This window comes from Drosophila ficusphila, unplaced genomic scaffold (genome assembly GCF_018152265.1).
Source record: "Drosophila ficusphila isolate 14025-0441.05 unplaced genomic scaffold, ASM1815226v1 contig_414, whole genome shotgun sequence".
Classification (NCBI taxonomy): Eukaryota; Metazoa; Arthropoda; class Insecta; order Diptera; family Drosophilidae; genus Drosophila; species Drosophila ficusphila.
In genome coordinates this window covers 7,636,857-7,651,129 of record NW_025064328.1, presented here as the reverse complement: position 1 = coordinate 7,651,129, position 14,273 = coordinate 7,636,857, and the positions used below count along the sequence as shown (strand labels likewise).

Sequence of the window (14,273 nt, the reverse complement as noted above, 5' to 3'; positions counted from 1 at the left end):
TATTAACCACTTTCAGTAGCAGTTAAACATTTTTTAACACTTCTTTAACAAAAACAAAACCCGTGCTATATAAATATGCAAAATATTCGGCCAGACACTGAATATTTTATAACATGTATTTGTTGCCGAGCATCAATAAGTTAATCCGTAATTTAATATTGTTTCAAAGGCTTAAAATTAATTTTTGTAGCATAGTTTCCGGAGACAACAAAAATGGCTGGTTCAAAGCGTGTTGGATGTTTTGACAACTCTGGATAAAAGCTTATGCGGATATTGACTTTTATGTGCAAGTATTAAAATTAACAGTGGCTTCCCAAGTCTTATCATATATAGAATGATGGCTTGAAACTTTTTAATTATAAGCTTGTTCAGTTTGTAGGGATTTTACACGTGATTGAATGTTAAGTATCCTTGCTATAGGTTTATTGACAAGTAATAATAAATATTGGTATATATATAAACAATAACTATATTTAGTAAATGAAGTACTCCTTTTTGATAAATAGACCTTGTTTGTGTATACAAATACTAATAAACTACAATTAATAATATACAATTAATAATATAAGTAGATACACTTTATGCTTGCGTATACAATGAATTATAAATTTAAGAAAAGAGAAATATATACATACATATTAACTTCTAGTGCAAAAATAAGAAACTATTAATTTATAATTTTCGATTTATGGTTAGTTTTATCGTTTGCAGTAAAAGTTTTAACACATCTTGACCTAAACCAGATGACCAGATCAAGGCGTGTCCAAGATGGTCACTGAGTCTTCAAACCAGTACTGCACCGCTCCCCAAAAAGTTCTATTGAAGCATGTTTCATTTCGTCACCTATTCGCCAGCGTAAGACTTGTTTTTTGACATTTGTATCGCAGTGCCAGTAGAGAATTTATGGGCTCTGCCTTTTGTTGGCATTATGGCCATTTTGTGCACCCGATAACTTAGACATGGCAAAATATAAGTAATTCATTTTTCAAAACGCCGGACGAGGAATCATATATAAGGCCTTAACCGTAGCAGATTCAGTTATCAGTCAACGTTCGCTCTCGACCAGACAGAAATCAGCCAAAATGTTCAAGTTTGTGAGTGGCTTACAGGATATTAACGAACTTATACATAAGTTAAGTGGACTATTCTTACCTAGGTGATGATCCTCGCCGTTGTGGGAGTGGCCACCGCCCTGGCCCCTGCTTCCCGTTCCGATGATGTCCACGCCGATGTCGTCTCCCGCTCCGATGATGTGCGCGCCGACGGATTCGACGCCAGTCTGCACACCTCCAACGGCATCGAGCAGGCCGCCAGCGGAGATGTCCACGGAAACATCCACGGCAACTTCGCCTGGATCTCCCCCGAGGGCGAGCATGTGGACATCAAGTACGTGGCCGATGAGAACGGATACCAGCCCTCGGGAGCCTGGATCCCCACTCCTCCTCCAATCCCGGAGGCCATTGTCCGCGCCCTCGCCTGGTTGGAGTCCCACCCCCAAGCCCCCGAGCATCCTCGTCATCATTAAGCCTCGTGACCCTGGATCTGGACCTCTCCACGGACTGTTCCCCCGAAACGTATAGCGATAGCTGTTTAGCCGTACTTCTTGATTTTCAAAAAAATACATGCACATGCATAAAGCAGTAAAAAAATGCCTTCATTTATTGTTTTTTTTTTTTTTGAAGTAAACCATAAAGGCATTAGACTCATAAAGGCAGTGACTAAAATGTAAAGGGAATTTAAAAATAATTTTAAAATAAATTTAAACTTAGCAAATTCAAAAATCCTCTGATATTAAGTATATATTTTTTCAGGTATTCTTTTTTTCAACATTTATACACTTTTGCAACGTGTTCCATTATGTGCAATGTAATAAAAAAGAAACATTTAAACCCAAAAAGTATTTATATTAATATAGTATTATATAATATTTCGATCAAGTTTTTAAATAACTTTGCTGAGAATAAAATTTTTGGTAAAATACCAGTTATAAAAAAAGGAAAAGAAAAATCACAACTTCTGTATTGGTTAATGTACCTCTAAATATCAATTTTGTTTAATATTAGCCATACATAGCCTAAGCTGCCATAAAAAAGAGAAATTAATTGGAAAATGTACTTTTTTCTTATACTAAACCTTTCGCCAAATAGATATTGGAGGTATATGTGATGAATCTATTCATTTTATAGATTTTAGCTTTAATCAAATCAAATATATCAAATATCAAAATATCGCAAGGGTATTTAATCTTCGGATTGGTATATAAACCAGCTTTCTCGTTGTATAAGATTTTCAAAAACAAAAGCAAATAGAGAGATCACGTATTTCTTGAAAAATAAATAAGTTCTGAAATGGAACGAGCCTAAAAGTGATATGTGTAACTCATTAGGAAGGATGATGTGTATCCTAAGACTATTATACAAAATAAACGGATTATTCAAAACTGCCATTTAAGCGTATTTCTCTATTTAGGTAGCACGTAAGTAGTTCCTTATTTAATATAATTTGCCTCAAAGAGAATAGAAACTTCGTATTGCCAATATTTTTCCTTTAAACGATTAATAGGAAAGAAATATAAAAGACATGCTGCGTTTAAAAAGTACTTTTTCTAAGCTTTTAGTGTTAATTTGCTCTCTTAAGTGTGACATTCAAAATAAGAGAAGATGCTAAATATGTATTTACCCCCTAAAACATTAAATTTGCCTAAAAACAAACTAAAACGCAATTGACGAAAGACAATAAAAGAGAGAAGCAGTGATCAAGATGATGGTCAATAAAAACACAAGTTCATGTTCCACAAAATATCGTGTCAAAGAAGTCGGTGCAGCTTTTTGAAGTGGCTAGAGTTTCGATTTCTCAGAGAAGAATCATGATGGCACTGCCAAAGTGGTTCACGGTTGACAAAGCCAATTCAATCGGATTGAGGGGACTTACTGGAGGGGGGCACTCGGAACTCGTTTTATTTTTGGGACCCGTTCGCCCCCTTATTGATGCGAGTGTTTCATTTTGGCATCTATTAAGCGATTATATATAGTACTTATCCCGTTGTTTGGCATTTGCTAAGATAAATTTAGAGCCGCAATTGAGTGCAAGATGTAGCGATTTGTTATGGGTTGACTTTGGGTGGGCAATGATATAAAAAGGCTCTGCCCGATGGGATGCAGTTATCAGTCAGCGTTCGCTCTCGACCAGACAGAAATCAGCCAATATGTTCAAGTTTGTAAGTGGCTAATAGGACATACCATTTTCAAGGACCCCTTATTCAATTGCATGATTTTCAATCCAGGTGGTGATCTGCGCCGTTTTGGGTCTGGCGGTGGCCAATCCCCCAGCTCCCCACGCCGCGGGACGCTCCGAGGATGTCCACGCCGAGGTTGTTTCCCGGTCCGATGACATTCGCGCCGACGGATTCGACTCCAGTCTGCACACCTCCAACGGCATCGAGCAGGCCGCCAGCGGTGATGTCCACGGAAACATCCACGGCAACTTCGCCTGGATCTCCCCCGAGGGCGAGCATGTGGACATCAAGTACGTGGCCGATGAGAACGGATACCAGCCCTCGGGAGCCTGGATCCCCACCCCTCCCCCCAATCCCAGAGGCCATCGCCCGCGCCGTCGCCTGGCTGGAGTCCCACCCCCCGGCACCCGAGCACCACCACTAGAAACCCCCTCGTGAAAGCGGATCGCACCTACGGACTGAGACCAGGATACCTTTCGACCTAATAGACTAAGCAAATTAACTGAGTTTTTAAATACATGCAATTGTTAACGGCAGAAATCAGATCGTGGCCTTGACTTTGACCCCCACTCTCAGGTGTAACGGTTTCTGACTCGCTTAACCCGTTTGAACACCTTCGATTTTACTTAGCTTTTTAGCACCTTCAAAACAATATGGTAATATTCTCAAGGTCGAGATGATCCGATTAAGTGTAAACAAACTGGCGAGCAGGTACAAAGATAAATTGGCAGTCGAACAAGTTAATGGCGGTGGAAATGTATAACAACAGATTTCTATCATCCATTGACTACAGCTACATATTTATTACCAAAAGAGCTCATGACTTGAAAAGGAATAAATTAAAACACTTTTATTTTTCGAGCAAGTGCATTGCGTGATCTAACGTACGTAAATATATATTCACTTTTAACACCAAATGTGCCTCCAAGTGCTTTCCAAATATACCATTAAGTCAGAATTACCAAAAAAAAAACCATTACCCATTTTATAATCTTCTGACTTGCAATGATTTCATTTTATTGTGTACACCTAAAACCGATTCTGGAATATCAAGTTAAACGATGTGACACTCCTCCTTCAGCGTTTACTAACCTTGCTTAAATAATTCAAAAAAACCAAAATGTATCATCGAAAGTGTCTGTCAATAAACTTTATTGGCCTTTATTCAGTATACCATATGGCAAAAATTACCTTCAAAAACAGCTGATTCTAAATACCCGAATTATCTTCTAAACTTGTTTACTATATTCTGAATAAATTTAATCTGCCCTAGATTTTAATAGAGCCTGTCGAAAAGGCAACTTTAACATTTTCAATAATTTATCATAGCAGAAACCCGATTGCGAATGCAAATTCAAAGAGAATTAATTTAAAACCGAATGCCAAAAAGCGCGAATATACAAAATGAAAAAATATAAAGCTGAAATTTGTCGCCAAGCAATAAAAGCGATAATTTTAATTGTTATTATTTTTCAATAACAAAATTCTGAGTAACCAGTTAGAATCCGGAATACAATTTGCATTAAAAAGCCCAAACAGCCCCCATTGAATCCTATAATCTCAAACTCACAGATGCAACACATAGTCATGAAGCAGCAATACAATTTCCTTGATTAATTAGTGAAAACAATTTTTCGGTTGGAAAATTTGATTCAGAGTGTTACCTTAACACTTATAACCACTCTAAATAGTTTCAAAATGAAGTGAAAACAAGTTAATGAGCAATTCGCAAGTTTTCACCAACAAAGCTGTTTCCATCTGTCTAAAATATATGCTGTGGTTTTAGACTGCGTGCTAGAAACAAAAGCCTGAAATGCAATTAAGTAATTGCCAACAGTCATCTCTTCCGACGGGGAAGTAATTTGCACATCTGACACAATTCTTCATTGTTCACACTTTCTCTGCCACACTAACTTTTCCCCGCCTCAGAGGAATGTGTGGAAATCAAATAACGAGAACGGCTGAACCTTTAATATTTGTGCATAAGTTAAACTTCTGCCTCGGAGGTTCCTACAAGCTACCTAATGAGAAGATCTAATGTGTTTTGCAGCTGGTATCGTCAGTAAATATAATTGTTGGCTCAGAAATAGTCATGCTTATTTACACAGTTTTTATTTGCTTTCCTAATTGCAATTTGCTAATTGTGGCAATGCTTTTGGAGGGGTGTCATGACAAACAAAAAACTGAAGATTTATTTGGATTGGATTTAAGATCGGATTCGGTTTTCAAGTTTCAAACAATTCTGAATTCTATTGCAAAAATGAAATGTAAGTGGCACTATGAAATCCAAGATTTTATGTTGCAAAACACATAGAGTATTTCTTTATAATCAATAACAAATCTATCAATTCGGTAGGAAAAACTATAAATCAACGTAATAGTGGTTTATTAATTAAAACCGTGCGAATTTAGCATCTGCGGTCATAATTTAACGCAAAAAATTCAAAAAATCATCAACCCCAAGTGCTAATATAAATGGCCACGAAAGGACCTTTGGCTAAATTCGATTTGCTGCAGGTAATTAGCCATAAATACATTTACATATGTGTCTAGAGACCGCAGCACGCAACATATATATTTATACGTATGTGTCGAGTAAACATTTGTCTAAACCCGAATTAATTTCACATTAATTAAATGCTCGTTTAAGGTTGTCCGCCCAGATACACAATGGAATCCCATTTAAACGATCCAATCACGCAGATGTGGATGAATAAATAGTCTAATTAAGTTGTGTTTTGATGTATTGTTTCTATTATTACAGATTTTGTATTTGTTATTTATTGATGATCAATTTGATGCTAATTATGGAATCCATTACGAGGACAGCCGGCATTTGTTCTGGCGAATTCAAGTGAGTTTTGTTTTGATTAACTTAGAAGAGAGGTCCTCCGACAGGCGAGCGGACCTCGTCCTTCAAGTTCCGCGGGGAGTTGCCTGCGACCTTAAGAAACGCCTGCCTGTGTTCGAGCCAGCTCCCGACTCCTCATCCGCTCGACCGGCTGCGTCTCACTTGCCGAATTTCAGGCCAACTACAACGGGACGAAAAATGGACGCAAATAATGAGTATGCCTCTGACTAATGACTTTGTGATGAACATTGGCCGACGTGGCCCTAGTTCTTCAAAGTTATTTCTCCGTCATTTCGTTAGGAATACACACCTGCCGAGTTGCGGGGATTCCTGAGCTTCGAAGGCTTTTTGCGCATCTCCGATTGACCTAATCCCCCGCTTGTTCCCGGTCCATGAGTATCGATTTGCATGCTCTCATCGCTGTCCGAGGTCTGGCTCTTCAGAACTTTCTTCAGATTGATGAGCTGTGGCCATTAAAAATGAAAATTTAATTTATTATTTAGAGCCCATAGTTCGGCCACTTACGTCTTGTTCCACGCGGTCCTTGTTCACCAGCCTCTTGGACTTCTCCGCGTTGGCGTACTTGATCTGCATTTCGATGCAGTTGGAGACGCTGTCGCAGGAGTTGACCCAGGCCTGGAGGGTCTCCACGATCTGGCTGGTGTACCCGGGCGGAATGTCCCGGCCCTGAGCGTAGTCCACCTCCAGAATGCGTGTGTTCTGGAAGAGCTTTCCGTGGATGATGTCTGTGTGAGAGATGAAAACGAAAATGAGAAATTTCTCTCCCTTTTAGCGTTGCCTGCATGCCAGAGCTTGTTGTCAACTTTTTTCTGACTAATTGCCCAGAACGACCAGTTTCTGAACTTGGCCAGAGTGTTGCCTCAAGTGCCAGCTTTTGAGTGCACTCAAGGCCACTGCAACAAGTTTACGATGGTGTCTACGGACGATGGTGTAGTTGCCTTCAAAGAAGCCTCTTCAGCGCACAACTGAAACTGAATGTTCACTAATAACCTAGAACCGAACGGATGCAATCCCAAAAGGACAGTCTTGAGAAAACAAAGGGAAATACATTTTAGCAGTGCTCACAAATAAATTGCTCCAGGAGTGGTTTTTTGTGAAAAAGGAGAGAGGATTTCAAAATAAATTGATCAGGAGGCACCTTGAGAATAGAAAGAATGTAAAGCCGGGTATTTTTAAATAAATTGACTTTGAACAAAAAGGAAAAGAGCATTTGGCCATTGAGTGATTGATTACCGAACCACCAGAATTAGCTAAAGTGGATGCCGCTTCAAAGTAAACTTTAAGTTCATGAAATTTTCAGAGTGGATTTTATTACACTTTTGGCTTTCACAAACCCATCCAGTTACCTAGACATTTTACCCCTCCCAAATTAACGATAATTCAACCCTTTTAGAGCTTCCAGCCAAAGATACGCAATTAATCACCTCCACGTTTATCCCCGCCATCACTGCAAGCGCTCAATCAATTAAACTGATTAGAAAACTGTTAAATAAGCGCAAAAACAACCAAACAAAATAGTTACAATCAACTAAATGAAAGCTGTAGTTTCATAAATCCGCAAATCCAGACCACAAAATCCCAAATGTTGAGCACATTTTGCGGTGACCGTAGTTAAATACAATGGGTACTCAAAAACAGACGTTTGAACTTTTGTTTTCTATACTTTGGGGCCGTCTCTTTAAGCCAAGTGGAAGTGGTTTAAAGGCGATTAGCTTTGTTCTCTGACTCAATTACCAAAAATACAGGCCAACGAGCGTAAGCCGACAAATGCAATTTGATGCGATGGCCGACATCCAGAGCCGTTTGAGTAATTAATTTGAAACAGTCGTTCGGTTTGTAGCCCCTTTGCGGGATTACAATTTATAACAAGCGGATTTGGGAATCATTTTCGTCCTCGCTGACAGGATTGTGACTCCCAGCTGCAATGAAAAGTCTCGAAAAGTGAATCGCTTTGCCCCGAACCGAACTATAACTCGGGCCTTAACTTTTCTCGGCCGAGGAAGTGGCTATGTGACAGTTGCCTTCCCGCCCGCCAGTTTCGGCCATGGTTAAGCCTGAGTTAAGTCCTTGAGCACTTTTTCCTTTGACTTTACGACCACTTGTGTCCTTGAACGAGTGCACAGAAACGGGGCAAGTCTCCGGACCAAGTTTCAGTGTTTATGGCGCCGAGTTTGTGTCATAAATATTCACTCAAATATGCAGGGAATCCGCCCAGAGATTCAATTTCCAGAACCTCTGCGCTTTGAGGCTCTGCGCTTCGGTTCGACAATTTGTCAAGCCATTTTCTAATTAGCTTGAGAGCTGGCGCAAAAATGTTTATTGATTTGACGCCTTCGAGTGCGCGGAAAATAATTGGAAAACGTGGGAATACTCCGAATTCCTTTCGTGCTCGGCGCCTCAGCCACAAGTGGCGTAAAATGCGTGTGGTTTTCCGGCGTTGACATGTGTCTTGTATTTTCACCCATCGCAAAACGGCGGACGCCGGCTGTCGCGTGCGTGAAATTCAACGCCAAGGCAATCAATCATGCTTACTGTTCCGCCCGCAAATTGCGCAAAAAGCTGTTGACGGACAGCAGAATGAATCTTCGAGCGGCACAAGGCGATGATGTCAAACCGCCGACGGCTGTGGTTCTGTGGCCACTGCTGATGAAAATCAAATGGGGGCGGCCATCAAGCGTCCGATAAAAATGTTGAAAAAATGCATGACCTGACGAAAAGCTACTGGAATTCGAGCAACAATGCTTACGTACATTGGTTCATATGGAAAAAGGCATTCAAATTTAAAAAGATTAAAAAGGAAAACAATGAGTAACGTAGTTTTTACACTTGAAGATGAATGTGATGCATAGTTTTCTCTAAACACTTTAAATCAGCAATTCGTGCGAATAAGTTCGCCTCTAAAACAAAATTGGGATTTTTACCTCCAGCTTATGAATATTTTTCAATATATCCATCTACGTACAAAATTGAAGGTGGTGGAAATCGACTTCGTACCGCTTATTTATTAAGCCCAGCAAAGGGAGTACATAAGTTTCGCTCCCTTTTCTCAGCACCTGTCGCTGACAGCTTTGGCAACTCTTCAGACATGTCCCCACCTGCCTCCTCAGGAAAATAGAAGTTATTAATTGAAATTCCTCACAAAATTCGAACGACAGCAGCAGGCGAGGACAATGGCACAAGATAAAATTGGTTAAGGGACCATCGAAAAAGGATGTTCCCGTTTGGCTATATAAAAGCTGATTTGGTTTTTCTGCAATTCATTGTTTTATTTTCATATTGGCCGACTTTTGTTAATATACATTTTATTATTGAGTTTTCTTTTAATGAATACAAAAACATGAAACATGAAAATCAATATTTTTTATTTTTAACAAAAGGGCAGTTAACACATATAAGTAGCATAATAAATGCAAGTTGTAGTTATAAAACAAAAGTACTGTGTTTTCCGAATCAAAAAGGTATAATGTATATAATTGTTAAAGGCTTTTTCAATATGCTTAATTATTTCTGGGTCTGGGAGCAGCCTTTTTGGTGGAAGCAACTACACACTCCACTGTTGACCACAAGCCAGCGGCCTGGAAACTTCTGCCATCAATATGAGACTGCGGGAAAGTTTTCACCTAAAACTGACAAAGTGCTCGACGCAACGGCCCACAGACCCTTGCCCTTCTAAAAGTTTTCCCGCCTAACCCACTGCACTGGGCTCCGGGCGCCAAAAACTATGCAATCAGAAACAGCTGCGTAATCGGAGGAGCAGTAGGATGAGTTCCGATTTCGCGCCGGCACGGGAAATTATCTACGAACTGCGTAGCTTTTAAATATTTTTGGCTTTGTGGCAGGGTCGTGGCTTTTTATTCAGGTAAACTGGCCTTTGATATAACAGCTTTTCAGGGGATAAAAGCTGCATTTCATGCAGTGCTTCAGTCATTGCGATACTGTTAATTTACCGATTGCGAAAGGGGTTTACACTTTTTGCGGCGTGTTCATAAAATGTTATGCACAAGTGGCTTGCGCTTAACCTTTTTCGCGTGCCACTCCACAACCAAATCATTCTACATCTTCTCTGAATTGCAAATCTCCCAGCCTGGCGAACAAGCAAGCTGAAAAGCCGCTTTTAAGCACCCTGAATTATGCGAAACTTTTCTTTGACACACAAAAGAAATTAAGGAGTGCACCAAAATAACCACGACCCAGCAGGCGCATTCCGCGACACACTCTGCATTCCCAGCAACTCGAAAAGCCACAACACGTTCACCAAAAATAAAGGGTAAAATCCAAGGAACAACGCGCTGGCATCCTTGGCAAGCGGTTGTGTTCGGTTTATGAACATGGTTTGCTATTTTCCTGCGATTCTCTGAATTCTGATGATGGTATGATGGGGTGTTGTTGCAGTGAAACAAGTTTCGAGGCAGTTTGTAAAATATTTGAATAGTTCCGGGGAATTGAAAAACACGAGGATTTCCTGGAAATGGTATATTGGGGATTGATTTCCAGAGCAGACTTTGAATGGTACATGACTATCAAATGTTCCATGATATTTACCCGCTTTAAATTGTGCGAAATCTGACTCTAACACCTCAGGGTTTGTGAGCGAATTTATTTAGAGGTTTGTTGCATATCTCTGTTGTTTTTAATTCAACTAAAAAGGTTGTATGCACTACTATCATTTACTAGGGACCAGTGCCAGCGTTTGGCAAATTTAATAACCAACTTTTAATAAATTTAAATGAGATTTGCAACATCGTTTTTCTTTTCTTTTCCAAACAGAACGTTAGCCAAATCAATCAAGAGCCTACACCTTAATGGAACAAGCTGAAATAAATTTCGAGAGAACTTCTATTATAGAATTCATTTAATTACCATATCCCCGCCTCCGTCGTTCCGCGAGACAAATGATGCTCTAATGGGATGACCTGGAAACGCGGGCGAGGGAACCGCTCCACCTGCCAGAGGCTAATGACGGCCCCCGTTTCCAACTACATTAAATTGCGATGTCAGATTACGGCGCCTAATAGAACGCAATGATTTCGCATTCCGCCAGGCACCAGGCACCAGGCATCTGGCATCTGGAACTTGCCCTCTTGCCTCTCCCAATGATGCCCTAATGATGGCTATCATAACATAAATCTTGGCAGGTGCGGGGGAATTTATTTGTCTGTTCATCGCCTGGATTTGGAAAGCAATTAGGAGGTCCAGGTGAGGGCGTGTTTCGATGTGTACTTGCTGGTCTTGGGGGAAACGCTATTTATGGGACAGATGGCGTTGAGTTGTCACTTTATTTACTCACATAATGGACGGCTAAGACTCCATTAAAAACTGCTGAATGCTATTTGCTTTTGCCCGCCATAAAACATTTTCTGGCTCTTACGTTCGGCATGTTTGGTTTGGTTCGTTTAATATGTCGAGTGGACACTTGTCGGAAGCCGCTTAAAACCCAACACTAACCAAAAATGCGCCTCAAGGGCTCGCTTTCCGGCCCTATATTACGCAGCTTCTGTTTGTTTTTGTCCCGGCCCATAGATCACGGGCTAAAGCTCAAAAATCAACAGCACCAGCAACTTAAGCACCACATTCGAGGGCCCTAAGTACGCTCACACGAGCGATGTGTTTCCGAGTGCGATATTTGGGCCCCGGCTTCTGGGTGTTGCGTTTGATTAACGGCTTTTGGCAGATGTATGCAAAACAAGCTCGGAAGTACAAGTGGAAAGTGTGTAAAATATGCAGCCTGTGCTGGTGCGCAATGATGGATTGTAGGCTTCCATTTCACAGCCTAAGAATTACGCCCAATATCGACTAACACCCGATTTGCCAACGCAAAGCTATTTCAGCCTCCTCAAATTTACAGCGAGGATTGAATGAACTAAGTTTTTAAAATATCCGTAAATGTTTGCAAAATTAATGAAACTCACTGAAAATAGGCCAACCAACAAACTGTTAATCCTAAAGCACTAAAAAATTGGATTAACAGAAAGAAAGACCGTTTGCAGTTGTTCTTAATTTGTGAAGCCTATAAACTTACTTTGTAAGGTAATCTAAATCTCGCAAATTTGGTAGGACTCTCAAATCAGTTACTGCGAATTTAGTGATATTCAGTGAAATTATATTCAATCAATCAAATTGACTTCTCACATTAGAGACCATGGCCATTTTAATAAGTGATTCCCGAATCTTTCTCTTAAAGCCAAATTTTTATGTGGCAATTATGACGAAGTTTGACTGTAGAGAGGCCAACGAGCCGTGAGCTCAGCAAGGAAATCATCGAGGCAAAAGTGTTCATCCAGCTGACGACGACGTTGGCAGCCGTAAAAACTGTTTCCCCCTGCGGGAACGAGCAGAGAGAATCAACTGGTTGGGCGCCAGGGCGACTGGCTTAATGAATCTCGCCGAGCATGAGGCTCGTTCCTCCGCCCAATTGTTTTCGTTTTCCAGGATGCGCCAGCTGTCCCGGCTAATCAAGTGCACTGCCCAAAGGCTGCCGACTGCTGGTGGTTTGTGGGCGGTGGCTGGAAAGTTGGCGGCGCCAAATGGGTGGTGCTAGGTGGTTGTTTGCCATTAGCTTGGGCACCACGACTTTGCGAAACGAATGCTTTCACAGCTGCTGGGCCGCCGGCGCGGGTGAAAAACCGCTCAAAAATGCTAATTGAACCAAGGAGACCCCCACTCAACGGTGAGAAGTAGGAAGAAATTAGCATTTCATTTAATAATGCAAACTATAAGAGCGAAGCGAAGCAACGAGATTTGCCAGCTAGGAAATGAAGCTGGAGAACATCTAGTTTGCATTCATAAAGAAGGAGGGGCTCTGTTTTCAACTTTTCAACTTTTCGAAGTGTTAAACTTTACAGATGTTGCTAAAATGTTACGTGAATGTGCCAGAACAATTTTTTTTAAGGTAAAAGCCCGTAAATTCTTGCTTCTTACTTAAACTTTTTTAAAGTAACCAAAACCATTGATGTAGTTTCTTATAAACAAATATGTATATGTAAAGACCCTTTTAAAACAAAGATGCTCGTAGGCTTATAAAGAATATATGTGAAGTTAACCATTTTTGTGACTTTAATAAAACGTTAAACGGTTAAATATACACTTTTAAATGGAATATGCGATGCATATCTAGGTGTAATTTTTTTTCGATTAAAATATAGTTAACTAAAAAAACATTAATGAGAACCGATCCTTTCTTGTGTACACAAGGTTTTGAAGGCTTCTAAAAGCTGCTAGCCGATTGAAACGTCTCATTAGATTTTCTTACCCGCATAGATGGCTTCGATGATGATGTCCTCCAGGTGACGGACGTTGTCGATCTCCAGTTCACTGAGTAGCAGGGCGTAGGGAATACTCTTCGCCTTGATGGCCAATGAGACGATAGTTAGGTGCTGAAGCTTTTTCTGCATGGCAAGGCTCAACTCGATGTATTTTTCAGGCTGTGCACGGTATTCTTTATAGGTTCCATAGGCGAAAAGATTCAGGGTTTCAAAGTGCTTGGCATTTGGACCATCCTTTAGCTGTGTTTAGATTTACAACGTAAGACTATACTGATGAAAAAAAGTACCATATATAAACAAACCTGCGCAACAGACGGTTCCGCCAACAATTCGCCGAAGACAAAGACATTTGGGGCTTCAAGAGCCTGGCGGATGACATCCAGCAAGGCGGCTCCTGTGGAGGACTTTGCCAGGACACAGAACTTCTCCAGGAAGGTTTCCTTGCTCTTACTCGGCTCCTCATTGCCAAGCAGCATGTCCTGCGTCATTTTGAGAGCGGTGATTTGGTATATTTGCGCTAACCTTTTACCAATTTCTTGGAAGTTTCTTTCTTGATACTTCAATCGATCGGCTTGGTTTTAATTGATTTATTCTGGTATTTATATGATTGAAATGAATCTAAAGTTATAAGTTGTTTTTTCTGTTGATAATCCCGAAATTACTTTTTGCAATGTTTTGGATTTATATTGTGATGGTACACTAGAGCTGGTAAAAATACCGATGGCACGATAGTATGCCAATATATCGATAACACTATCGAGCCTAGCAATAGTTCAAAGTTAATATTGAACATATAAATTATTTTAATACTTTACCTCATGATGAATTTACATACAAAAAAAAATTATTATATTTTACATATCAACATGCCTAATCGTAGTAATAATTCCTGAAGTAACAGTGT

The 14,273-nt window shown here is 40.3% G+C and overlaps 3 protein-coding genes across 3 annotated transcripts; 2 read left to right on the top strand and 1 right to left on the bottom strand.

Annotated features, from left to right (window-relative positions):
• Positions 1-1,058: 1,058 nt before the first annotated feature.
• LOC108090301 (larval cuticle protein 2) lies at positions 1,059-1,525 on the top strand. The gene is made up of 2 exons (XM_017188911.2): positions 1,059-1,094; positions 1,157-1,525. The coding sequence occupies exons 1-2, from the start codon at positions 1,083-1,085 to the stop codon at positions 1,523-1,525; spliced, it is 381 nt and encodes a 126-aa protein (XP_017044400.1). The 5' UTR covers positions 1,059-1,082.
• Positions 1,526-3,101: 1,576 nt separating this feature from the next.
• On the top strand, positions 3,102-3,659 carry LOC108090256 (larval cuticle protein 1). Its single transcript, XM_017188852.1, is given in 3 exon segments — positions 3,102-3,217; positions 3,284-3,580; positions 3,582-3,659. Coding segments are annotated over 3 exon segments (387 nt in total). The 5' UTR covers positions 3,102-3,205.
• A 2,302-nt stretch (positions 3,660-5,961) lies between these two features.
• Positions 5,962-14,068, bottom strand: LOC108090577 (COP9 signalosome complex subunit 7). Its single transcript, XM_017189324.2, has 5 exons — positions 13,672-14,068; positions 13,357-13,609; positions 6,612-6,832; positions 6,397-6,550; positions 5,962-6,267 (listed from the first exon to the last, which is right to left on the bottom strand). The coding sequence occupies exons 1-5, from the start codon at positions 13,855-13,857 to the stop codon at positions 6,245-6,247; spliced, it is 837 nt and encodes a 278-aa protein (XP_017044813.1). The 5' UTR covers positions 13,858-14,068; the 3' UTR covers positions 5,962-6,244.
• Positions 14,069-14,273: the final 205 nt, after the last annotated feature.